This window comes from Cinclus cinclus, chromosome 9 (genome assembly GCF_963662255.1).
Source record: "Cinclus cinclus chromosome 9, bCinCin1.1, whole genome shotgun sequence".
Taxonomy (NCBI): domain Eukaryota; kingdom Metazoa; phylum Chordata; class Aves; order Passeriformes; family Cinclidae; genus Cinclus; species Cinclus cinclus.
This window is the reverse complement of record NC_085054.1, coordinates 6,370,443-6,395,602: the sequence shown is the minus strand read 5'-3', so window position 1 is coordinate 6,395,602 and position 25,160 is coordinate 6,370,443. Positions and strand designations below refer to the sequence as shown.

General features: G+C 40.3%; 1 protein-coding gene across 1 annotated transcript in view; it reads right to left on the bottom strand.

The window, feature by feature from the left end:
• TTN (titin) overlaps positions 1–25,160 on the bottom strand; it is a 237,732-nt gene that overhangs the window by 153,991 nt on the left and 58,581 nt on the right. Inside the window, exons 57-99 of the mRNA XM_062498574.1 lie at positions 24,844–25,122; positions 24,438–24,725; positions 24,063–24,341; positions 23,614–23,895; positions 23,217–23,495; positions 22,796–23,074; positions 22,423–22,701; positions 22,035–22,322; positions 21,568–21,846; positions 21,079–21,360; positions 20,198–20,476; positions 19,808–20,089; positions 19,021–19,299; positions 18,608–18,895; positions 18,124–18,402; positions 17,747–18,025; positions 17,368–17,646; positions 16,979–17,266; positions 16,560–16,847; positions 15,398–15,679; positions 14,386–14,664; positions 13,989–14,270; positions 13,578–13,856; positions 13,166–13,453; positions 12,660–12,938; positions 12,277–12,555; positions 11,922–12,200; positions 11,492–11,779; positions 11,043–11,330; positions 8,038–8,319; positions 7,491–7,769; positions 7,099–7,380; positions 6,704–6,982; positions 5,913–6,200; positions 5,484–5,762; positions 5,119–5,397; positions 4,742–5,020; positions 3,946–4,233; positions 3,502–3,789; positions 2,699–2,989; positions 1,700–1,987; positions 613–705; positions 204–486 (exon numbers count right to left, since the gene is read on the bottom strand). Of these exons, the coding sequence (XP_062354558.1) occupies positions 204–486; positions 613–705; positions 1,700–1,987; positions 2,699–2,989; positions 3,502–3,789; positions 3,946–4,233; positions 4,742–5,020; positions 5,119–5,397; positions 5,484–5,762; positions 5,913–6,200; positions 6,704–6,982; positions 7,099–7,380; positions 7,491–7,769; positions 8,038–8,319; positions 11,043–11,330; positions 11,492–11,779; positions 11,922–12,200; positions 12,277–12,555; positions 12,660–12,938; positions 13,166–13,453; positions 13,578–13,856; positions 13,989–14,270; positions 14,386–14,664; positions 15,398–15,679; positions 16,560–16,847; positions 16,979–17,266; positions 17,368–17,646; positions 17,747–18,025; positions 18,124–18,402; positions 18,608–18,895; positions 19,021–19,299; positions 19,808–20,089; positions 20,198–20,476; positions 21,079–21,360; positions 21,568–21,846; positions 22,035–22,322; positions 22,423–22,701; positions 22,796–23,074; positions 23,217–23,495; positions 23,614–23,895; positions 24,063–24,341; positions 24,438–24,725; positions 24,844–25,122 (11,956 nt within the window). The remainder of the gene's footprint in view (positions 1–203; positions 487–612; positions 706–1,699; positions 1,988–2,698; positions 2,990–3,501; positions 3,790–3,945; positions 4,234–4,741; positions 5,021–5,118; positions 5,398–5,483; positions 5,763–5,912; positions 6,201–6,703; positions 6,983–7,098; positions 7,381–7,490; positions 7,770–8,037; positions 8,320–11,042; positions 11,331–11,491; positions 11,780–11,921; positions 12,201–12,276; positions 12,556–12,659; positions 12,939–13,165; positions 13,454–13,577; positions 13,857–13,988; positions 14,271–14,385; positions 14,665–15,397; positions 15,680–16,559; positions 16,848–16,978; positions 17,267–17,367; positions 17,647–17,746; positions 18,026–18,123; positions 18,403–18,607; positions 18,896–19,020; positions 19,300–19,807; positions 20,090–20,197; positions 20,477–21,078; positions 21,361–21,567; positions 21,847–22,034; positions 22,323–22,422; positions 22,702–22,795; positions 23,075–23,216; positions 23,496–23,613; positions 23,896–24,062; positions 24,342–24,437; positions 24,726–24,843; positions 25,123–25,160) is intronic.

Genomic DNA, 25,160 nt, shown 5'->3' with positions numbered 1-25,160 from the left:
GAAAACTGTTTAGTGAAATAATCACCTCAGAGCTGTCCTGTGCAGTAGAATCCTTTAACTTAGTCTAGTCAGGTGTTTTTATTTTTAGTACAGTTATTCATATTCAATTAATATTTTTAAATTTTATCTTGTTCTGAAATGTAGAATAAAAAAAGTTTCTTCTGTGTTGATAGCAAATGAATCCATAAAAATGTTCAATATACCTTTTTAGTTTTGCCCTGAGATCCCCTTCAACAACTTCTTTCTTTCTTTCTTCAACTTGCAGGTTTACACTCCTCTCAATTTCACCATGCTGATTAAAAGCTACACATTTGTACATGCCAGAATCAGTTTTTATTGTGTCCTTTATTTCTAGTTTGGCTTCATCTCCTCTCTGCTGGATTATAATGCGGCCTCCCTGGTTGAGTTGCCTCCATTTTCCCTTCATCCACTTAACATTTGGAATCGGATCTCCTCCAACTTTTGCAATAAATGTTGCAACGGTCTCTGCAGAAAGATGCAAATGAGGAAGCTAAGTCTTTCCAGTTGTTTATGACAGAGGGACATAATCTCAAATAAAAGGTGTAGGCAAATTGGGTGTAGACATTGTACTGTTTTGAAAAGAGTTCTTACTTTCCATGACTTTGATACTCTGAGGCTCTGACACAAAATAAAGTTTGCCTTCCACTTCTGCTTTCTTAGCTGCTGGAGCAGCTGCCGGTTTTTCTAAAAAAACAGAGTCAGAGAGTTATAACAGATGGCTTCATGTAATTGTTTATGTTCATAGGTGATGATGTTTCTGAAGGAATTGTAAAATGCAAATTAATTTATAAGATGGAACAAAATACTGTGCAAGAGGTAAAAATGCAAAATATTTTAATGCTGTTTTAACCAGCTTGCAATTTACTTTCCAGATTAAACTGTCCACAATGGGCCATACTGTGTTGTTCATTTACTCCAGTCAGGCCATTTATACTCTCCGTGGATGCAAATCCATAGATAGACATGCAAATAAAAAGTCTCATTTTCTAAAATGGATAAGTTTTGTGGTGGTTTTATCTTTTCAATCTATTTCTGTATATTATGCCCTAAGAGTTACTTGCAGTTTCATATCAGTGGTCTGTTAAATTATCTTGCTTTTCTTTGACTTAGTCTTTAGCCTAGTGGCTAAGCCATGTATTGAAAAAGAAAACTTCTGCATACTGCTGGCCTCTTATGAAGCAAGAACCACACAAAAGGACTCATGTTTAGACAGTATTTGCTTTCACCTAAAAGGTCAAAATGTCTTAGAGATGTAATAGTCTTAAAAGACTAAGTCTTAAAAGACTCTAAGGCCACATGCTCAAATTCCTTCTGTATTTTCCTTTAATTAACACCACTTTTCACATGCTTTCCATAAGACATGCATGGCCAAGTAATTTCACCCCTTTAGCTTGCATTTTTCTTAAATTTGGTGTTTAGATTTAGAAATTAGATTCTTAATCTCTTTGGTAGGGATGTACTCTTGATTTGACACTGATCTTTCAGCATTTATGACACTACTGATATATAAATTATTGTTAAATACCCTGTTTTAGCAGATTCTACTGTTTTACTAAAAACTAAAAGTAAATAATTATTTTTTACTAGATTATTAACTTTTTTTGTTCCAGAGAAAGAGTGGGATAGAGTTTTGGTTGACATTTTCATCATATGCTTTATTTTCTTCATGTTACTGTACCTTTGACTGTCACTTTAGATTTGCAAGTATCAGTGCCAGCTGCATTTGAGGCTTTGCATACGTATTCTCCTGAATCTGATTTGGTAACTGCAGCAAGTTCTAGAAGGGCTACTCCATTAGCAAAGCTGAAGTTGCATCTGTCTGAAGCTCTTATTTCTCTTCCTGCCTTCAGCCACTGGATCCGGATTGGCTGTGATCCCTGGACATGACAGCTAAGATGTAGGGTATCACCTTCCTCTGCTGCTGCTGGCTGAAGAGGCTGGTCAAAAACTGGAGGCTTTTTAGGTTCTGGAATATGAAAATGCTTGAGTGAATACTGAGGAAAGCAGGATCAAGAAGAATATAAGAGAGGGAGAGAGAGATACATGTGATTCCTAAGGAGGCAATGGCAAGGAATGGAGGATGATAAACAGAAGTCTGAGAATGTAAATCATAACATTATAAAACATAATAAATATCAAGAGAGCATTACAGCAAATTTTCTATATAAACATGCAAGAGATACCTTTATCTCCTCAGCAAGAACCTTTACATGCAAAAATAGTATGAGAACTACGGCACCATTAAGCTGCAAAACTACATAAAAGTCTTTCAAGAAATAAACCTGCAATTTCCTGCAAGACTATTATGACGAAGTGTCATGCTACCACAATGCAGTGTCAACACTGCCCAAGCTTAGATCTCATTGCACAAACCCCCTGTTACTCCACTGAAAGAGAATGATTAAAAATTCAGCAGAAATTTCACAAAGATTTCAATGTTCACCTTAAATCACCCACAGCAAATAGTGAAAAAGAAGCTTCTCCTTTAAAAAAAAAAACAAAAGAAAGAAAATCACAAAAATAAAAGAATTTCCCGATTTTTTGATTTATGTCCATCTTTGGACAAATCACTGCTGTTCAAGATAAAAAACCCAGCTCATTAGTGAGAAGCTATATATTTGCAGCTAAATGAAACAAAGAAAAATGGGAAGCAAAGAAAAACAATACTTCAACCAACCTCTGATTACAACTGAAGATGTACTCAACACGCTTCCTGCTTCATTGGACACTTTACAGGTATATAAACCAGCATCTGATTGCTCTACAGCCTTTATATGCAAAAGCAAGGCATTGTTTTTGAAAGATATTTCACAGTGTGCACTTGAATGGACTTCCTGGTTGTTTTTATACCAAGCAACAGTCAAGGGCTGAGAGCCGGAAACACGACCCTCAAGTTTAAGTTCATTCCCTTCTGTTTCTTCTACTGCTTCGGACAGTTTCTTAGTAAAAGTAGGAGGAGTTTTCCGTTCTGTGAAAAAAGAACATAAATTCTATGAATCTATCTTGAGATTAAAAAATCCTAAAGACAATGCTTCAAGAAAAATTTGAGCACTGGGGAATTGATATTTACTCTCGTTTAAACTGGATATATTTTTTAAGTGAAATTATGCTAAGATAAACAGCAGGAGTCCTGCTCTTACTGTTTCTGGCGTTGTATTTTCCTGTTTGAAAAAAAAAATTCTCTTCCATTGATTTAAGTCATACACCATTTAAATAACCCCAAGAGTTTTGTGAAGTTCTTAAGAAAGAAATAAGCCAGGGCCTACTGAGAAAATACGCCAAAGAGAATGTTTTATTTCTCCTCTCATTGCTGTTAGTGACCCTTCCTAATTCCCATAAAAGATTCATTGGTATCTCCAGATAGGTACTCTCAGGCTACATCTCAGAAGTTTTCTCAAAGCTATTTTGCAGTAATAAGTCCAACTTCCTTTATAACTGAAGAAAGAAAAATGTAAACATAGTCTATTATCTATTCAGTACCTTTAACAGCCAGTTGTGCTGTGCAAGAATCCTTTCCAACTTCATTGCTAGCATAGCATGTATATGTTCCAGAATCTCCCCTGTCAACTCTCAAGATGGTCAAATGGGGTGTGTTGTCTACACAACTGATCTGATAGGTCTTTCCTGTTCTAATTTCTTGGCCATCTTTTGCCCAAGTGACTCTAATAGGCTGTGTTCCAGAAACATGACACTCAAAATCAGCACTTTCTCCAATAATGCCATCCACAGGTGTAAGAGGGATATCAAAGAATGGAGGAGTCTTCCCTTCTGAAGAGTGAAAGGAATAAAAAACCATCACTTTAAAATCTCAATTTACTTTAAGACTGCGTGAAATAAGAATAATCTCTTGTACAATATTAAATCCATATATAAACAAAACTCAGTTTCAAGACATTTCCATCAAATATTTCACAGCCCACCAACCTGTAAGGACAAGCCTGCCACTAGAAGAAGCAGTCCCAATAGCATTGACAGCTGTGCAGGTGTATTGGCCAATAAGGCTCCTATCTGTCTTCAAAATCTGGAGAGTTGCTACATTATCTACAAAGGAGGTGTGAATATTGTAGTCCTCTTTTACACGCACGCCGTCTTTGAACCAAGACACTTCCATGGGTTCTGAGCCAGCAATGCCACAATCAAACACGACTGGTAAGCCAACAGTTTCGTGAACATCTCTTAGTTTTCGTGTAAAAGAAGGAGGAAGTTTACGCTCTGTAACAGAACAAGTATTGTGTACAGTGAGGTCTTTCAGAAGACATGCACCTCTTGCTGTACTCACCAATAACCACTGACTAATATGCTGCAGAGGGTGGTGGATTTTTGCTCACAACTTGCAATTAAAAATATTATTTAGCATATAATTTATTTTGAACTAGTTGTAAAGAGCGCTGCACGTATGACTACAGGAAGAGGGGTCTCATTTTTTTTCTTAGACCCAGTGAGCCTCAGGACTGCTAATACTGGAAACAATCAGAACAATATCCTGAATAGGGACCGAAGATAAAGAGGCTTGTAACACTGCAGAAGAGCTGTGGTCAATAAGTGCTGTATTTCAATTAGCTTTACTGGTCAGCTTTTGTTAGTAGAAGACAGTGCCACAGGGTATCTTACACATCAAGAAACAGTAAAGTGTTTTACAAGGAAGAGGCAATTTATGTTTTTCAAAATAGCAAAGCATACTTAAGAAAAATAGGCCTATATTTAAAATTGAAATATTCACCTTGAACTGTAAGCAAAGATGATGAAGAAGCCTCCCCAACAGAGTTTTCTACTTTGCAGATGTACTCCCCACTGTCACTACTGTCTACCTGGTTGAAAACCAGAGTAGCAATTTGGTTCCTAAAGTGCATTTTCACAGTAGCAGTTCCTCTCAGCTTTGTATCACCTCTATACCATGACACAATCATTTCAGGTGTTCCAGCAACCTGGCACTGTAAGGATGCAGAATCCCCAACAGTCACCTGCACTGGCTCCAAGGGGGTAATGAAGTAAGGTGGTTCTGAAGGACAAAGACACGCCATTAGCATAAAAAGATATTGCATGACGAACATTAATAGTTCTAATAACACTTATTGAAGTGATGCTGGCTTGACGCACCTAGTATTGTAATTGTACCATGACAAGTATCTTTCCCAGAATCATTTTCAATATGACAAGAATATTGCCCCTGATCTTCTAGTTTGCTGCTAGGGATTTCCAGTATGGCAGATGTGTCGGTAGTGGTGATGCTACACTTTTCAGAATGCATTATTTTCACTCCATTTTTCTTCCATGTCACTGAAATTGGTGGAGTACCCGTATATGTGCATTCCAAGATTAAATTTTTCCCTTTCTCTACACTTAAATCATTCACCTTCTTCACAAATTTGGCTGGTTCTATAATGAACAACAGGAAGAAAACAAATTAAATAAAGCCAAGAGACCATATTTAAGAAGCATAAGAAGCAGTAGTCTTGACAAACCTTTGACAAAAAGATGTGTTGTACAAGAAATTTTCCCTGCCTCGTTAGAGACCTGGCAGGTGTAGTCTCCACTCTCAAGTGGATGTACATCAAACAGCTCCAGTTCTGCAAGGGAATCTTGCAAGGTCATATTGCATCTGGGTCCTGGTACTAGCTCAACACTGCCTCTGAACCATTTAACTTCCAATGGAGGGGAACCTTTTACAATACTAGTGAAGATTATGTTTGCCCCAGATAAAACATCCAGTGGTTCAGGTTTCTTCACAAAAGATGGTGGTTCTAAGCACACAAGTAAAACAGAGAGAGAAGAAGTACATTTGAACTTCTTTTAAAGATCACAGTCATCAGAAATATTCAACAAAGAAAAAATGAAATATTTCTGAAAATAAATTTGGACCCTCTGATTTCTGCCTTCTTACTGATACTGACCTCTAACACTCAAAAATGCACTGCATTCATCAGACCCAGCTACATTAGTAGCTGTGCACAAATAAGTTCCCATATCAGACTCCTGAAGTCCATTCACTTTCAGAGAACAGGTATTGTCTGTAAGAGTAGCCTGATACTTCTCTCCACTGGTAATCTCTTGTCCATCATGAAACCAGGAAACCAGAATGGGTGGTGACCCATAAACTTTGCACTCCAGCACAGCAGAAGAGCCCAGCTGACCATACGTTTCTTTCAGTTTTCTTGTGAAAGAAGGAGGTATAATACGATCTGCATTTGTTTAAAAATAAAAATAAAAATAAAAATAAAAATAAAAATAAAAATTACCATACAGGGTTCTTAAAATGCAGGAAGTTCTCCATGCATAATAAAATTAGTAATCTTTCTTTTGGTGTATCTGCTTTGGCAATATACTCTGACACATCTAAGTATTTGAAAAATAGTCCATGGTTAAGGATATGCTGGAACTTTCATTCACAATCTTTGAGGAACAACTTTTATTTTTGCCATTCTTTTTCATAGGCAACAATATTGCTGCCAATTGTCCAAGACAACATGTAGATAAAAGCTGAAGAAACCAAGTCCTTTCAATTATTTATCCCACTCACAATTTAGGTAGGCATCTATTCTTGATGCCTGTCAAAGTGGCATGCCAGCTACTCCTAGGATTATACAGCTCGCTTTGGTTGCCAATCACAACAACCACTTTGCTATCTGAAGGCTTTGCAAAGGAGCTAAAGGATCAGAGGTCTCAGGAAGAGTAGTCAACTAACCTGAAACGTGCACTGAAGCTGTGCAGCTGCTTTTACCAACACTGTTTTTCACCTCAAAAGTATATTCTCCACTGTCTTCTAGTGTTGCATTGAGGATCTTAAGGCCAGATACTTTGTTGAAGAAACTGATTTTATATTTATGGTCAGTGGACAGTTCATTACCATCCTTAAACCACCTAGCAGTAAGCTCTGGTGTGCCATCTACTGTGCACTCCAGAGTACAAGAGTCTCCAGCTGTAACTTTGACTGGTCCTGGCTTCTCTACAATGACTGCAGGTTCTGCAATGAAATGCAAGTCAGAAAAAAAATTTAGAACAATGAAATAGCTATTATTATTATTAAAATTTAAATTTTAAAGCATCTTAAAACACGTGTTTTTATCTCATGCTACCAACCTAGCACTTTCAGCATGGCAAAGCATTCCTGAACTCCAGCATCATTTTTTATCTGACAAATGTATTTCCCAGCATTGGCTGGTTCTGCATTTCCAATCTGCATAGTTGCAATGTTTTCTGAGTAGGAGATCCAAAGATTATCACTTTCTCTGATGATTTCCCCTTTGTCTTTTAACCACAGAACAGAAATGGGCTGTGATCCTTGTACTGCAGCCTGCAGTTCAATCGACTCCCCGACTACGACAGTGAGATCACTCAGCTTCTTCACAAAGGTTGGTGGTGCTATTTAAGAGAAGATATTTAACAGTAAAGAACCCTGCCAGGAGCGGAAAAGTAGGAGAAGAATTGCAGGAACAAAGAAACACCAAGAAGATGCCAATCCTTGTACAAACCTCTTAGTGTTACAGAGCCAATACAGGAGTCACTTCCCACATCATTTACAGCCTTACAGTGATATTCACCAACATCTGCAGTATCCACACTGAGAATGTGAAGAGTAGCTATGTAGTTCTCAGACATGACCTTATACTTCTTGCTGCTCCGAATTTCTCGTTTGTCTTTGTACCATGAAATCTGGAATGGAGGAGTGCCCTGAAGTTCGCACTCCAGATGAATATCAGACCCTTTCAGGGTCTCAACTGGGTGGGGCTTCTTGGTAAAAATGGGGGGTGCTGGAAAAAAGGAAAAAGAATTATCATTTGTGTTATTTAAGCAAAAGAGATTAAAGTGGACAGAAGATTCAAGTAACTCTTCTGATGCTGAATAACAAAGACAAACAATAGATAAGAAAGATTTGCCACAGAGATCAAAAACAGACAAGAGATCTGCCATACTCAGACAGATTTTGGCCTCTCTGACAAAAGAAAGTGATATTTAAGAGCTTTTTCTAAAGGAAGACCCTTACAGTAAGAAAGGGAAGGAAAGAGCTGAGATTCTGACCTTTTACTCTCAGTGTAGTACTGGTGCTTGCACTACCAGCTGGATTCTGAGCTTCACAAGTGTAGTCACCACTGTCTTCAACACTGAGGTTGTGCATTTCAATGACTGCCACTGAATCCACAAAGGACATTCTGTATTTTTCACTGGGATGGATTTCAGTTTCACCTTTGTACCAGGTGACTTTGATTTCTGGAGATCCACCTATTTTGCATTCATACGTTGTGGAATCATGCTCTTTCACAAGTTTTGAGGAGTCTAGTTTCTTAATAAACCTTGGTGGTTCTGGAAAGCCAAAAAGGGGAGATGATGTTTTAAACTGCACTAAATGTTTGAACAAGCAGGGAAATATGTAACTGAAACTGTAAACTTTAGGAACTTTAGCAAAAATTCTGATTTGAAACTTGCTATGAAATTTTTTTAGATTATTTCAAATTGGTCCAAAATCCAGATTAAGAAGCAAATATATGTTCTATATGCATTTCAGTGAGTTTCTCCTTATTTTAGTGACTCTGTGTACTTCTCCTTGTATGTATTCACTACAGATTAGTTAATATGTGTGGTTTTCTTTACAAAATATGCTCTTGTTATAAATGAGTAATCAAAATGCCTGTTGCAAATGCATGAATCCAACTGTTCAGCCAAAAATGTTATTAAAAGCATTTATGCCTAGCATTATAGCAATTGCTTTATATCCTGTGATTAATAACTAATATAGTCAATACATGTATTTGTATTTTAACCCCTCACACACTTAATGCAAAACCAAAGTTGCACATAAGGAATAAAAGTTAAGGAACTTAGGTAGCAAACAAAAGAACTTAGAAATAATCATGCTGAGGGGAATTATGAGATGGCTGGTATTACAGACAGCGCTGTTAAATGTCCTGTGATTGAAAAGTAAAACAGATAGCTACATTTTGTTCCATAAGGAGGGTAAAGGAGTGGAAGTTGGATACTTTTCATTAAAAATACCATCTAGATGATTAGAATCACAAGACTGAATGCTCATAGATCAAAGACATAAGCAGCAAAACCAAGAGGTGGTAACGTGGGCACAACAAACCAATCTCTCTGCAAAACAGGATGAAGTGCCTCTTTGTGTGACCGTCTGTAAAGTGTAGGAAGAATATCTAATTAATTGTGGTGTATTTCAACCTGTGGGACAGTTGCAGAACATCCTGTGTTGCTAGAAACAAAACTTCCTGAGTTTCTAAAAATAGAAATGATGATTTGTTAACGTCAGGACTCTTGGAACCTTAGCAATTTACTCTCGGATTTCACTTTGGGAAAGAGTTGATAATCTGTCTGCACACTAACAGTTGCTGAGTAGTCACACTCTGATTCCACTCCTTTCAAAAAATGAGGGTATAAACATTAATAAGGTTATATATTTAGAATGTAAAGCAGTTCTAGAACATAAACCAATTATTAAAACTACAGATTTTAGAACCTTAGATGAACACTAGATGCTAGAGTGAGAAAGTTAATAAAAAGCTGTGAGTTTTTCAAGGTCAATTAAAAGAAAGATCTTAATTCTACAAACAAAAGGCTGCATGTCACAGAAGCGAGACAGTATATGTTCAAATTAAACACATGCAAATTAATGCACCAAAGAGATTGCCCTTTCAAGTTCTATAGAAATTGGTTGAAAACAATTGACATCACTAATTTTACAGCCCTGGGGAAACTGTACAAATTATAAAGAGTAGTGACACTAAAGTGTCAGTAAATTCAGGATCAAAATATAAAATAATAATACTGAAAAAACTCCTCAGGTTTTTATGAATAAAGATTTGAAGCGTAAAAAAATAAATAAGGTCAGCTGGGATCATTTTATAAATGGTAACTCTGTTCAAATAAAGCTATTAGCAATGCTATACTTAATAATAAACAGAATTACTGTGGTGGAAAGAAGCTTCAGATCTTTTAAAGAGATTTCTTGATACAATTTTTCAATGCATTTTGTAAGCTACAAAATGCAAGCTACATAATACAGCAGCCCTACTTATTACTGAATCCAGGTAATTCAGTCTAACACACTCTTTCCACCCCCCAAGATAAATGCTTATGGCTGGGATAAACTTGATATACATATAAAATATGACAAATAATTAATACAAAATCTGGCTATTAGTAGCTCAGTTTCCTGTGTTATTTTTTTAGAGAGTAAAATGATTTACTCTTGAAATATCCCACACCCCTTTGCACTCCAAATTCATACAGAGGAAACAGTTAAAAAAAAGAAAAAAATAGGAAAGAAAGTGCTAAAGCAACAGCGACCTTTTAACTCAGGCATAATCTAACCAGTGTATGTTACATTTCTTTTATAAAATCTGTAAGATTGAAATATCCAGAACAGCTATAAATATGTTCCCACCTACACTGAGGAAGTTGCATTAATATACATGTGTCACTTGCACCAAGACAGCCTGAGCCATTCATAAATTTGGATTATACTTTTAGATCCACACACTATAAGGAGAGGTGAAGTGTTGGGTGGGATGGATATTTGTCACCAAATCTGATCTCTGGTCCCCCAGCTTTGCTGTTTAGAAGAGCAATTTTCAATGTTTTCGATCTGTGAAAGAGCAAAACTATTTCCAGGAGCTGCACATGCAGAAAAAATACATTTAAGCCTCATAAGTGAACTGAATTTCTCTCAGTTTCCTTTCACTCCCCTGCACAACCTAGTGACTGTCACTGATGGAGAAAGACTTGAGAAAGACAGATGTTTCTGCCCAACAGAACCATTCATAAAGGTGCAACAAATTAAAAAGAGAGAGTTAATGTTTCAGTGGAAGATAAGTTAAGAAAAATAATGTACTATACCAAATCAGAAGAAATGTACGTATTTAAGCATTAAAATAACATTTAAATGAAGTAAGACATCACAGAGTATCCTCTTGTAAAGATTGTTAGTTGCACACATCTGCATTCAGGACTGTGTTTTGCAAGTGTCTGCCTTGCAAAGAAAACCTCATAAACACAAGAGCCCATGGCAATACCTTGTACAGCCAGCTGAGCTGCGCACGCATCCTTTCCAACACTGTTGCTGGCAGTACATGTGTAGAGTCCAGCATCCCCCTTGCCAACTTTTAGGACTGTCAAGCTGGCCGTGTTTTCCACCAGTGTCATTTTGTAGTTACCACCTGGACGAATCTCTCTGTTGTCTCTGGTCCAAGTAATCCTCATGGGAGCAGAACCAGTCATGTGGCATTTAAAGGTTGCACTTTCCCCTAGTGCCACATCGATAGATACTGGCTTGACATCAAAGAAGGGAGGTTGTAGGTGTTCTGCAAAGAGGAAAGCATGGCAGAGCTCACCACCAAGCCTGCCACACCACACCATGCCCATTGTCCCTGGCCACCATACAATGGGTAGAGTGGGAAAAAGGATAGAGAAGTAAAAGAGCAAAGACACACAAAAGATTTTCATTACAGTGTGATCTACAAACCTGTAAGGAGAAGTTTGGCACTGGAAGAAGCAGTCCCCAGAGCATTTTGGGCTGAGCAAGTATATTTGCCACAGTAATCCATGCTAGTTTCTAAGATCTGTAAAGTCGCAACATTATTTAAGAAGGCTGATTGCATGTTATCAGTGTTGCTTAAGAGAGCCCCATCCTTGTACCAAGACACCTGGATAGGCTCTGAGCCAGTTATGCGGCAGTCAAATGTCACTGGGGCACCAACCACCTCCTGAATATCTTTAAGTTTTCTGGTGAACGTAGGGGGAAGTTGACGCTCTGCAAAACAATAATAATCACTACTATCAGTAGGAAGCCAACCTAGAACTAATTATCTTTGAAATTAATAAAACCCCCTTTCTGTAGACAACAAAGAATTCTTAAAAACTACCCCACAAAAGAGTGGCTCTTGGCCCATCACCTTTAACAACAAGCAAAGCTGTGGAGGTAGCAAAGCCGATGCTATTTTCTGCTTTGCAGATATATTCTCCAATGTTGCTGTCCTCTACAGCAGAGAAAGCCAGGGTTGCCACATTGTTCTTGAAATGCATTTTGTAAGCCTGTGTTGATCTGAGCTTGGTGTCATCTTTGTACCAGGACACCTTGATTTCTGGTGAACCACCAATCTGGCATTTTAAGGTCAAGGGCTCTCCAACCTTCACCTCCACACGGTCCAGGTGCGTGACAAAATAAGGTGGTTCTAGGGAAGGAGAGAACGTGGTGAGCAGAGGCAGAGCATCACTGGGGGGGTTAGGGGGATCAGGGGTGATGAATACCTAAGATGGATACAAGGCTGTGGCAAACATCCCCACCCGCCTCATTTGCCACCTCACAAGTATATTCGCCTTCATCATTCTTTGTGCTGTTGAAGATTTCAAGAATGCCAGATTTTTCAGTAGTAGTAACAGTGCAGCGTTGAGACTGAGCAATGGGCATGCCATTTCTTTTCCAGGTGACAGAGATAGGAGGGGTGCCAATGTAGCTGCTTTCTAGTACAATGGACTTCCCCTGCTCCACACTGAAATCACTTAATTTCTTCACAAAGACTGCAGGCTCTGTGGGGAGGTATAAATCAATAGTAAGAGGGACAGATGTGGAAGAGCTGCAGGTAGGAAGTGAATGAAGATAACTGAGCATTCATGCACACACCCAAACACACCTTTCACAAAGAGCTGTGTTGTACATGAGGCGCTGCCAGCATCATTTGTGACCACACAGGCATAGTCCCCACTGTGGCCTGGCTCCACGTTGTACAGCTGCAGCTGTGCCACAGACTCATTGAGGGAGATGGAGCAGCTGCTGTCTGGCACCAGCTCCCTGATGCCTCGGAACCAGGTCACTTTGAAGGGAGTGCTGCCCTTGATGTAGCTGGTGAATGTCACATTTGATCCAGGCAAAACTTCCTGGGGATCAGGTGTTTTCACAAAAGAAGGTGGTTCTAAGGATCATGCAAAGACATGAAAGAGGGAGAAAGATGTTAATAGGAGCGTCTCTGTGGGGAGGAAAATGAGCAGGTTTGAGTCAAAAAGAAAAAATAAAAGAAACCACAGGAAAAAAAAACCCAAACCGAACAAACCATGAAAAGAAACCATGGGAAACCAGAGAAATAAAAGAGAAGAGGGAAGAAGAATTTTGTTGAAGGCATGGCAGTATCCTTCCACTGACCTTGTACAGTCAAGAAGGCACTGCATTCATCAGATCCAGCCACGTTGGCTGCCACACATGTGTATGACCCTGTATCTGTGACATCCAGGGCATTCAACTTCAAAGCACAAACATTATCCAAGAATGAGATTTCATATTTTTCTCCACTAACAATCTCATTCCCATCTTGAAACCAAGACACAGACATGGGAGCTGTGCCAGACACTTTGCACTCCAGCAGCACAGAGGATCCCAGCACCCCATTTGTCTCCTTTAGTTTTCTTGAGAATGAAGGAGGAACAAGGCGATCTAAGTAGGACAGGGCAGAAGAACAGGAAGACAAGTGTTGAGGTTTCTTTCGAGCAAAAGAAAAGGGGGAAAAAGAAAAGCTTTCTTTAAAGACAAGAGTGCATAACAAAGACAAAGAGCTGACCTGAAACATCAACTGAAGAAGTGCAGCTGCTGTCCCCCACTTCATTGTGCACCTCAAAAGTATACAAGCCCCTGTCTCCCCTGTCTGCAGAAAAGACTTTCAAAGTGGATATATTGTTGAAAAAGGTAATTTGGTATTTGCGGTCACTCTTTAGTTCTCTGCCATCTTTGTACCACTTGGTGATAAGCTCAGGTGTTCCTCCTACTTTGCACTCCAACGTAAAAGGATTGCCAGCCATTACTGTAATCGGCTCGGTCTTCTCTAAGATGACTGCTGGTTCTGAAATAGGAAGGGAGGGGTCTGTGTGTCACAGGAAAATCTACCCACAAATTTGTGAGAAGGCAAAGGCTGGTAGAGCCAGCTGTGCAAGCTGTAAGACACAGTACCTAAAGTGGAGTAGGCTATACCCACCTAGGACCTGCAAAAAGGCAGAGCACTCCCGCATGCCAGCATCATTTTTGATCTGACAGATGTACTTTCCAACATCAGTTCCCTCTGCACTGGCAATCTCAAGAGTTGCAATGTTGTCCATAAACCACATTTGAACATTTTCACTCTCCCTAATAACTTCACCCTTATCCTTGAGCCAGACAACAGAAATTGGTGGGGATCCTTCCACTACTGCCTGCAGGGCTGTTGGCTCCCCAATGAAGATCGCAGTGTCACTCAGCTTCTTGGCAAAACGTGGAGGTTCTGATAGCAAAAACAAGGAGGCAGAGGACAGTTAATCATACATGCTTGCTTGTCAGAGCAACAGCCAGGAGATCAAGAAAAGAGGGCAGTGATGTTGATCCTCTAGCATACAAACCTTTGAATTTCACTGGGCAGGTGCAAGTGTCACTTCCCACCTCATTCATAGCTTTGCATTGATATTCTCCAGTATCTTGAGATTCCAAATTGAGAATATGTAGACTGGCAACGGAGTGCTTTGCTGTCACCTTGAACTTCTTGCTGCTCCTGACCTGCCTCCGGTCCTTGAACCAAGCCACCTCAAAGGGTGGGGTCCCTGCTATCTCGCACTGAAGGATAACATCTGAGCCTTTAAGAGTGTCCACAGGGCTTGGCACCTTGCTAAAAACAGGTGGTTCTATAAAAAAGAATCACATCATAATATATGAGCTTCCTTCTCTGGGTGGGCTTCTGGATAGTAGCAGGAAGTAACATATTCAGGATGGGCGCCTACACTTATATTGTAAACACATAGTTAGCTTTTAGCTTTTAAATATGTGGCCTCACATCTAAAAATTCCCAGCACTCAGAGTCCAAAGGGCAGAAAATGTGACACGTCTGCACCTGTTTGGAATCAGTGCTCAGTGTCCTTCCCCAAAAGCCACTCTCGCTGCACTCTAGGGTCACATTCCATCTTACATTCCATCTTTCTCCCCTTCTCTTTCTAGCTGTGAAAGCTATAGTCGGTGAAGCTCAGCTACACAACCTCCTCTTCCGTCTTAAATTTCATTCCTGTCAGTATCACTGTGTATAAAAAGGAGGCAGAGGAATGGCTGAAAAATATTCCCAGCTCCCTCACCATGGCTGGTGCTCCATCTAGTCCATGCTTCCATTGTGATCTGAGAAGCTTGCCTTGTTCAGCCTGCAACTGACTTCAATGGGGAGACGAGGGAATGACTGCACAGTGCTGAACACCCACCCCTATGTCCTGCCTGATCTCTGCCACTTAAACACAGCAGCATTTAAATGCAAGAGCAGCTGGAGAGACACTGGCCCAGGAGCCAGCAGCTGCTGCAGCAGCAGTGTGATGTGCAGCTGGGAGCAAGCCTGGCAGCCAGGGGTTCTGGTGGAGTGCAGAGCCATGTGCTGACCTTTCACTGTGACTGAAGTGCTGCAGCTGGCTGTGCCAGCAGAGTTGTGGGCTTCACAGATGTAATCTCCAGCATCTTCAGCGGTGGCACCCAAGATGGTCAGCGTTGCCACGGAGTCTACAAAGGACATGTGCAGCCTGTCGCTCACCTGGAGTGCCTGCTCATTTTTGTACCATACAATTCTGATCTCTGGTGTGCCACTGATTTTACATTCAAGCTGAACTGTGTCCCCCTGCTTCACGAACCGCAAAGCTTCAGGCTTCTTGATGAACTTGGGAGGTTCTGCAGAACAGAATAAGTATGTAGAGAATGACAACATACCTGTTTGCCATATGAAGTCTACAGCGCTGAGCAAGAATTCTGGGAGGCACAAGAGTACTACATCACAAAAATAAAATTGTTACAGAAGTTGGGTGCATCCCCAACGAGAGTTTCCTCTCAAGGAAATACAGAAGATGAAGAAAAGAAGTTAAACACAACAACCAAAACTATGTTCTGCCAGCTTTAGACCCTGCTGCATCAGACAGTTGAAGCTGTAAAAGATACACAAAGAATGGTTATTCCACCCAATTAAAATTTTGCTGCTACGTTTGAGTGGTAACAAGTAACAAGATTCCCAGCCAACATGAAAGATTTGACAAGCCCTTCATTCCTGGGAGCAACAGAAACACGGTAAGGATCATTTCACTTGCTTACATATCTTTAAAGTACATTTCTGCATGAAGAAATTAAGTGATTCGTAGTATAGATAAAATCAAAAATTCAGAACTCCAACTGAAATATTTAGCAAATTTGAAAGAGTCACCTATGCAGGCCAACAAATGCAAGGTAGAACTGTATTTACTAATCATTTTCCATATAGCAATTGCTATGAGTGACTACCCCAGTGACTATAGTTTAACTATTAAAGTAAAAAGCAGTGTGAGTGCAACTCTCCATACAAACAAGTTCACAAAGGTATCTTTCTCCTTGAAGATTTTGCAGGCACACAAGACTTCTGCAGTTACACATTGTGATGGGAGAAGGTCATTAGATGATTAATGTCTGCAGCATGGAAAGCTACTTTCTATATATTTCTAAACTAGAAATGCTAGAAGATCAAAGACAAAGAGATCTCTTTACCCAAGAGAAAGAAAATGCACAAACAAAGGTGACTTTATACCTTTGACACTGAGTTGGGCTGAGCAGAAGTCTTTCCCAGCTTCATTACTCGCTTGGCAAGTATATTGGCCAGAGTCTCCTTTACCCACTCTGAGCACTCGAAGGTGAGCTGTGTTGGCTGTGAATGTAATATTAAAATTTCCTCCAGTTCGGATCTCCCGACCATCCTTGGACCATGTTATGTGCATTGGCTGGGCTCCCGTGACATGACATTCAAAATCAGCACTTTCTCCAAAAGGCACATCAATAGATTCTGGTTTGATGTCGAAGACAGGTGCTTGCTTGGGTTCTAGAAACACAAGAAAACCATGTAATACTCATAACTCAGAAAAAAAGCTAATCCAACACACAGATAGCATCGCATGCATGAAATAAGAGGGAGGAGCCTGTGATGCAAGTAAGTTTTATAAGCCAACACACCTGCCACTGTGAGCCGAGCACTTGAGGTGGCAGTGCCCACAGAATTGGTGGCTGTGCAGGAGTATTGCCCAGTATGATTCATCTCAGTTCGCACCAGTTGCAGCACTGCAACGTTATCTACAAAGGATGTGTGCACATTGTGGTCATCCTTTAGCAGCACACCATCTTTGTGCCAAGTGACAGTAATGGGCTCTGAGCCATTGAGTCGACACATAAGCTTAAGGGGTAAACCAGCAGGGTGCTCGATGTCCTTTAATTTTCTTGCAAAAGAAGGTGGTTGTTTGCGTTCTGGAAGAAAGCAAGTACAGGATAAGTACACCCCAGGAAGCAACTTTTTTATAGTTTTGCAAGAGAAAAAGCATTTTAGAAAGCTAATATAAAATCATCACCTTGGACTGTTAAGAGAGCCTTTGTAGATGCAGTTCCTACACTGTTTTCTGCCTTGCAGATATATTCTCCACTGTCGTTGCTAGCCACTTTGTTGAAAATAAGTGTAGCAACATTGTCTTTAAAGAACACTTTATACTCAGGAGTAGACCTGAGTTTTGTATCACCTTTATACCAAGACACAGTAATTTCTGGTGTTCCAGCAACGTGGCATTGCAATGTTGTGTAAGACCCAACAGACACCTCAAGAGGCTCCAAGTGTGTAACAAAGTAGGGAGGCTCTAAAAAAGAGAAGCAGTTAGACAGGCTTATTGTGTGCCAGGTTTTGGAAAGCATACATTTGAAAAAAAGGCAAGGAAGAGAATCAAAGAGAGCACACACCTAGAGTAGAGACTACAGCCTCACAAACATCTCGTCCTGCCTCATTTTCAACATGGCAAGTGTATTCTCCTGCATCTTCTTTGGTGCTGTCAAGTATTTCCAGGATGCAGGATTTCTCTGTGGTGGTGATGCTGCACTTCTCAGATTGTGTGATGGTGTGGCCATTCTTCTTCCATGTCACAGAGATGGGCAGACTGCCTGTGTAAGTGCCCTCTAGGATGATGGGCTTGCCAGGCTCCACGTACTGATCACTCAGTTTCTTCACAAAGACAGCTGGCTCTAATGAAAGGCAAGTCACAGATATTGAGCACAATGTGCCAAATGGAGAGATGGAAGCAATAATTTAAGGTAAATGAAGAGATGTCATCTTTACAAACCTTTTACTGTAAGGTGTGTTGTACAATTTACCCTGCCAGCATCATTAGTCACTAGACAAGTGTACTCTCCACTTTGGGGAGGAGTTACATCAAATAACTCAAGCTCCACAACGGACTCCTCCAAGTAGATATTGCATTTGTCCCCTGGCACAAGTTCATTGGCCCCTCTAAACCAGTTAACCTTAAAAGGAGGGGTTCCTCTGACAACACATGTGAAAGTGATGCTTGTGCCTGGCAGTACATCCAGAGGCTCTGGGGTCCTCTCAAAAGAAGGTGGCTCTAAATACACAGAAGAAAAGATAGATAAGACAAATTGCTGCAGCATAGCTTTGGTATTTCCACATACCTACTTAAGATAAAGAGCAAAATCTTTATTTTTCTGTCAATAATTTTCCCCAAGAATATTTACAAAAGACTGCAGATAATTTCAAGAGAGAAAGAGAAGAGAATAGCTCAGAGAGCTTCCTGACCATCATATACCCACCTTGTACAGTCAATACAGCGCTGCATTCATCTGAGCCAGCTGTGTTGGTAGCTTTGCAAGTGTAAGTGCCAGTATCTGAGTGGCTCAGTGAATTCACTTCTAAAATACATAGGTTGTCTGAAAAGGAGATTTGATGTTTTTCTCCACTGACTAGCTTAAGTCCATTTTGGAACCAGGCAACAGAAATAGGAGGTGAACCTGACACTTTACATTCCAGCAGTGCTGAGGAACCCAGAACACAAGGGGTTTCCTTTAGTTTTCTTGTGAAAGAAGGAGGAATGATTCGGTCTGCATAAGAAAACATAGTAAAACCATGGTTAGAGAGAAAATGAGTAAAGGAATGGAAGAAAGGGCAGAGAATATGGCTACACAAAAGCTTTTGTAAAAGGTAGAAGACAAGCTACCCAACCAACCTAAAACATCAACCGATGCTGTACAACTGCTTTTCCCCACGTCGTTTTGCACAGCAAAAGTGTACAATCCACCATCTTCCTTTTCTGCATCCATAATCTTAAGTGTAGATACATTATTGAGGAAAGTGATTCTGTATTTTTGGCTGCTGGTTAGTTCTTTGCCATCCTTGAACCACCCAGTGGAAAGTTGCGGTGTGCCTGCTACTTTGCATTCCAAAGTACAGGCATCTCCTATAGTAACTTTCATTGGCTCTGCTTTCTCTACAATGACTGCAGGCTCTGGAAGGAGAGATGGGTAACATATATGGTTAAAACAGGGTTTGATTAGTATTAACTGTAAGTATCATAGCACTATGAGATGGGGCTTACACATTTGATACCAAGGAAATTTTGATATGCTGGGGTGTGGAGTTTTTTACAGCTGTTTTTTCCATCCTTCCTGTTACCCTGAACTGCAAATTTTGGATGCTTTCCAAACTTAGGCAAAAATATTTTAAAATATTTTAAGTAATTTTAAAGTATATTTTCATTTAAAATATAGAATAATTTAATCTCCCTCTTCGAGCAGGCATGAGCAGGAAACGACAGAAATACAGAGCAGTTCCTTTCAACCCTATTGCTGGACAGCTGGAAATACGGAAACTGACTTCCGCTTGATGGGGAGAAAAGGATTCTCTATTTTATTTGTTTTGAACTCAGAGGCATAAGCAAAGTATATAGCTGATATTAAATAGACATGTTTCTAACTTTAAAAAGAAGCTTCCATGAATCTGTGCTTTTTACCCACCTAGAATAGTTAAGGTAGCCATACACTCGCGGCTTCCAGCATCATTTCTGATTTGACAGGTGTATTTTCCAGCACTGCTTGTCTCTGTGCGCACAAATTGCAAAGTTGCAATATTTTCCATAAATGTGATCTTTGTGTTCTCACTTTCTCTGATAACTTCCTCTTTGTCTTTAAGCCACTGCACAGAAATTGGCTGGGAGCCCTCCACTCTTGCTTGTAACTCTACTGGTTCACCAACTACAACAGTCATGCTGTTTATTTTAGTCAAGAATTTTGGTGGTTCTGAAGAAGAAATATGCAGTCATGGTAAATACTCACAGTGTTTCAGCAAAGAAGAGCAATGCAGTGCCCTTGGGAGCTCTGCAGAAGATGCATGTAGCAGTACTTTACCTTTCAGCTTCACAGTGCAAATACAAGTGTCACTTCCTACGTCGTTCTGTGCTTTGCACTGATATTCACCAACATCTGCAGCTTCGACATTAAGAATGCGAACGCTTGTGTGGTAGTTTTTAGCTGTAACCTTGTACTTCTTACTACTGCGGATTTGTCTCCTGTCTTTGTACCAGGCAACGTCAAATGGAGGTGTTCCTGAAATCTCACATTCCAGGCTAACCTCAGATCCTTTGACAATGTCTACGGGAGAAGGCTTCCTGCTAAAGACAGGAGGTTCTAACAAAGGGAAAAAAGGAACATTTAGAAAGTAGTCTGAAGCTCTTTGATCAACAAAGAGTCTACAGATACCAGCTTCTGGAAAACAGGACTGCTGAGAATATCTACAGGATGGGCAAGAGTTCCCTCATTTTCTGCGCACAATATGAAATGAGCTTGCAAAAAGGCGAGCATTAAGAGCCCTTAGACCCCCCTTTAGAAAAGGTAAACAGAGAGGTGACCTTTGACAGAGAGTGTACAGGTCTCATTTAACTGGTAGTTATCTCCCATACAGGCTGTAAAAATTACAGTAGTCAGTTTGTGTCTATTCTTTCTCTTTGTATTTCAGTTCCTTGATATAGCAATTCTCACTACGAACTGTCTTGGATATTAAAAAAAAAATAATAGAACTGGGGAAAAAACAGCTTAGGATTCATCTGCATTAAGAACATCACCTCTCTTGTTTAGACACTGGCAAAGATAAGGGGGCATCAAAAAACAAACATGACATGAAGAACAGGGCAGTCCTGAAATAAATTAACCTCATGTTCCTGTGTATTTCTAAGGGATATGACCACCTGGGGAAAAATAGGATGCAGTTGGAGAACAAGAGGACAGCTAACCTTTCACTGTGACTTTGGTGCTACAGCTGGCCTTGCCGGCAGGGTTGTGAGCTTCACAGATGTAGTCACCACTCTCATCAGTACTCAGATGATTCATTTCAAGCACAGCCACAGAGTCAATGAATGATGTCCGGAATTTTTCACTGGCAACAATTTCATGGTCATTTCTGAACCACACTACTTTCATCTCTGGAGATCCACTTACTTTGCACTCAAGTCGGGCTGAGTCACCCTGCTTGACTACTTTTGCTGCCTCTAGCTTCTTAGCAAATTTGGGGGGTTCTAAAAAACCAAAAAAGTGGGGTCAGGTATGTCTGAATTAACACTGGAGAGAAAATAGGTGGGAAAAGAGTCAAACAGCTGTGGGTTGCAAACACAGGGTAAGGAATTCACTTGGCAGTGTATCAACGATCACCAAGGTGGGTTTGGCAAAAAGGAAAGAGAAGAAGGAGACAAAAAGATAGCGACACAACAAGAAAGAGTGCACACCTGTTACCATCAGTGTAGTAGTGCAAGAGTCACTGCCAACATCATTTGAAATGTGGCAAGTGTAGTGCCCACTCCTAGAAGAATCCACTGAATAGAGGGTTAAGAAACCAGTTGAACCTTCAATCCCAATGAAACAAGTTGGACCAGATACAAGTTCTAAGTCTTCTTTGAACCACTTTACTTTAAAGGGTGGTGTTCCTTTCAGTGTGGCCTTAAACTCCACTGTGGAATCTGGTATGGCTTGCTGGCTTTCAGGTTTTACTAAGAAGCTTGGTGGCTCTACAGTTTTTAAGAAAAAGACACAGTTACATCAGAAATGTCTAAGAATGAAGAAAATCAGTGAGGCAAGCATGGAGACCAAGTTTTCAGTAAGTATTAAGATGCGTAAGAGTGTTACGTTAGTATAAGATTTAAGGTATTTTCCCCAGCATTTATCATAGATAAGAAGTAGTAAAAGAGTTTCAAACCTTTCACAGTCAGGACAGCACTGCAAGAATCGTTTCCAGCAACATTAGAGACACTGCATGTGTAATTTGCACTGTCTGCCAACTCTAGGTTAGCAATCTCGAGTGACATAGTGTTCTCATGGCACAGGCTTCTATATTTTGCACTGTCAGTTATCTCTTTTCCATCCTTAAACCATTTTGCAACAATGGGGAGTGACCCAGAGACTTTGCACTCCATCTGGATAGAAGATCCCAGAATGGTATCCTTTTTGGTTAGCTTTTTGATAAATACAGGAGGAATTGATTGATCTGCCCAACACAAAAAATAGCAAAAACACTGGTTAACTTTTTGCTTATCTTTCACTGAGATTATTTTTCATTCCATCCCTGATGGATTGGCAATACAAACCTAGCACAGTCAGAACAGCTTCACAGGTGCTACTTCCAAAATCATTTTCAACCTTAAAACTGTATGTACCACTATCCTCCTTTGATACAGGTTCAATCCTGAAACTGGCCACATTGTTTTCAAAGCTCATTGTGTAATATCTGCTGGGCAGGAGCTGCTTGCCATCTTTGTACCATCTTATCCGGAGCTCTGGTGTTCCAGCCACAGTACACTCCAAAGTCACGGGGTCTTTTTCAGTGACTTTAAGTGATTTAGCCTTTTCTACGATCTGTGCAGGCTCTGAGGTATAGAGAGTATAAATATTACAGCAGTTAGCTACATAGATAGGGAACTGACTTTCCAAGTACTCATCAAGGTTACACCTTGTACACACCTTGCACAGAAAGCAAAGCAAAGCACTTCTCCACACCAGATTCATTCTTTGCCTGACAGGTATATCTCCCTCTGTGGCTGAGGTCAACATTAGCAAGCTTCAGTGTTGCCACACCATTCTCAAAGGTAATGTGGTGGTGCTCATCATCTTCTAGTATTTTCTCATCTTTTATCCATGACACAGATAGGGGTTGAGCACCTGCTACGACGCACTGAAAGAATGCATCACCTTTTAAAATGCTAGTGACGTTCTCCAGCTTCTTGACAAAGGATGGTGGTTCTGTGGTGTGAGTTTTGTTTGTTGTTCAGAAGAGAAGTCATGGAAAGGGAAGAGGAGAAAAAGAGATCATATAAAGTAATCCCAGTTACTACACTTTAGCTGGGGCATATAATGTTTGCGGTGTGCTTCCTAGAGGACTGACCTTTTAAGCGGAGTCTTGTGCTGCAAGAACAGCTCCCACCTTCATTTGATATAATACACTGGTATTCACCAACATCTGAGATGTCACAGTTAGTCACATTAAGAGTAAATACGGTTTCTTTGGTGGAGATGGTGTATTTCTTGCTGCTGAACATCTCCTTATTGTTCTTCAGCCATTTCACCTCAAATGGAGGGGTACCAGTCACCTCACATTGTAGTGTGGCCTCTGAGCCCTTCACTACCTCCGTGGGACGCAACTCCCGAACAAAGGTTGGAGGCTCTATAAAGAAGAATGAGGGGAAAGTAGATAGTAATCTTAAATAGTTTTGAGGGGAGAAGTATCTCCTACTTCTGCACCCCAGATGTGCGACAGAGATGACAAGATGTTCAAAACCAACCTTTTACTTTCAGCTCGACGCTGCAGCTCTCACTACCTGCATCATTGTGGGCTTCACAAACATAAATCCCACTATCTGCCACTCTGGCTTGAGTGACTTTCAAAGTGGCTAAACCATCTATGAAGGAGATGCCGTATTTCACTCGGTCAGTTACTTCATTCCCATCCAGGTACCATGTAATGTGGATCTCTGGTGTGCCTACTACCTGGCACTCAAAAGTGGTGGACTGTCCTTCACGCAATGCTACTACAGAAGTTGGCATCTGAATAAATCTGGGGGGCTCTAGAAGATGGACAGAGAAATTGAGGTTTTATAATATTCAAGGTAGGAATGAAAAACCCCAAAATTTAAAGAAGAAAGATAAGGCTAAATGCTTCCTCCCCCTCCCATCAAAACTGCACAGAAAAATCAGCACCAAAAATCCAAAAATAGAAGATTGGGTTGCAGACCTTTTACAAACAGAGTTGCTTTGCATGTTGCAGTGCCCACATCATTGCTTATCTGACAAGTGTAGTTCCCAGAATCAGATGTCCTAGCTGAGAAGAGCTCCAGAACACTAGAAGTGTCATCCTTCCAGACAGATCGACTTGCTCCAGACAGGAGCTCCTGGCTGTCTTTAAACCACTTTATCTGCAGAGGAGTAGACCCTTTCACCAGTGCTTTGAACTGAACCCTAGCATTGGGCACAACCTCTTGAGACTGGGGTTTTTCCACAAAATATGGTGGTTCTATAACATGGGAAAGGAAGAAAGAGGATTACTCTGAGATGGGGAAACCCAAAATTATGAATGAGACCTAACACAAGACAAAGAAGGAACTCAAACCTTTGACTGTTAGGAACCCGCTGCATTGGTTGCTTCCTGCTTTATTTGTTGCTTCACAAGTGTAAGAGCCACTGTCTGTGCCTTCCAGTTTATTTATTTCCAGAAATGCAGTATTATCATGAAAAGAGTATTTGTGCTTTTCACTTGCTGTTATTTCTTGGCCATCTTTGTACCACTGGATACTTATAGGATGAGAACCAGACACTATGCACTCCAGGTGGACAAAAGACCCCTTAATGCTGTCCATTTTCTTGAGTTTTTTGGTGAATTTAGGTGGTATAATGAGATCTATCCAAGACAGAGTAAAAAGACAAAATATGAAATTCAATCATGATTGTGGCAGATGTCAGCTCAGGAGAAATGATTATGTATCCAAAAGCAATAATAAGAGAGAGCCCATACACACCTAGGACATTAATGCTGGCAGAACAGCTACTGCTCCCAACATCATTTTGAACCTCAAAGATGTATTCTCCACTATCTTTCTTGTCTGCATAAAGCACCTTTAAGACTGAGATGGTGTCTGTAACACTGATCTTATATTTTGGGCCCAATGTCAGTTCCTTGCCATCTTTGAACCATTTGGCTGTCATAGGTTTTGTTCCTGAAAATTTACACTGCAAGGTTGCTGGGTCTCCCTCAGTCACATCTATTGACACAGCCTTGTCCACAATTGTAGCAGGTTCTGTTGTAAACAAGGAGATAGAGTGTTAAGTGCATCTG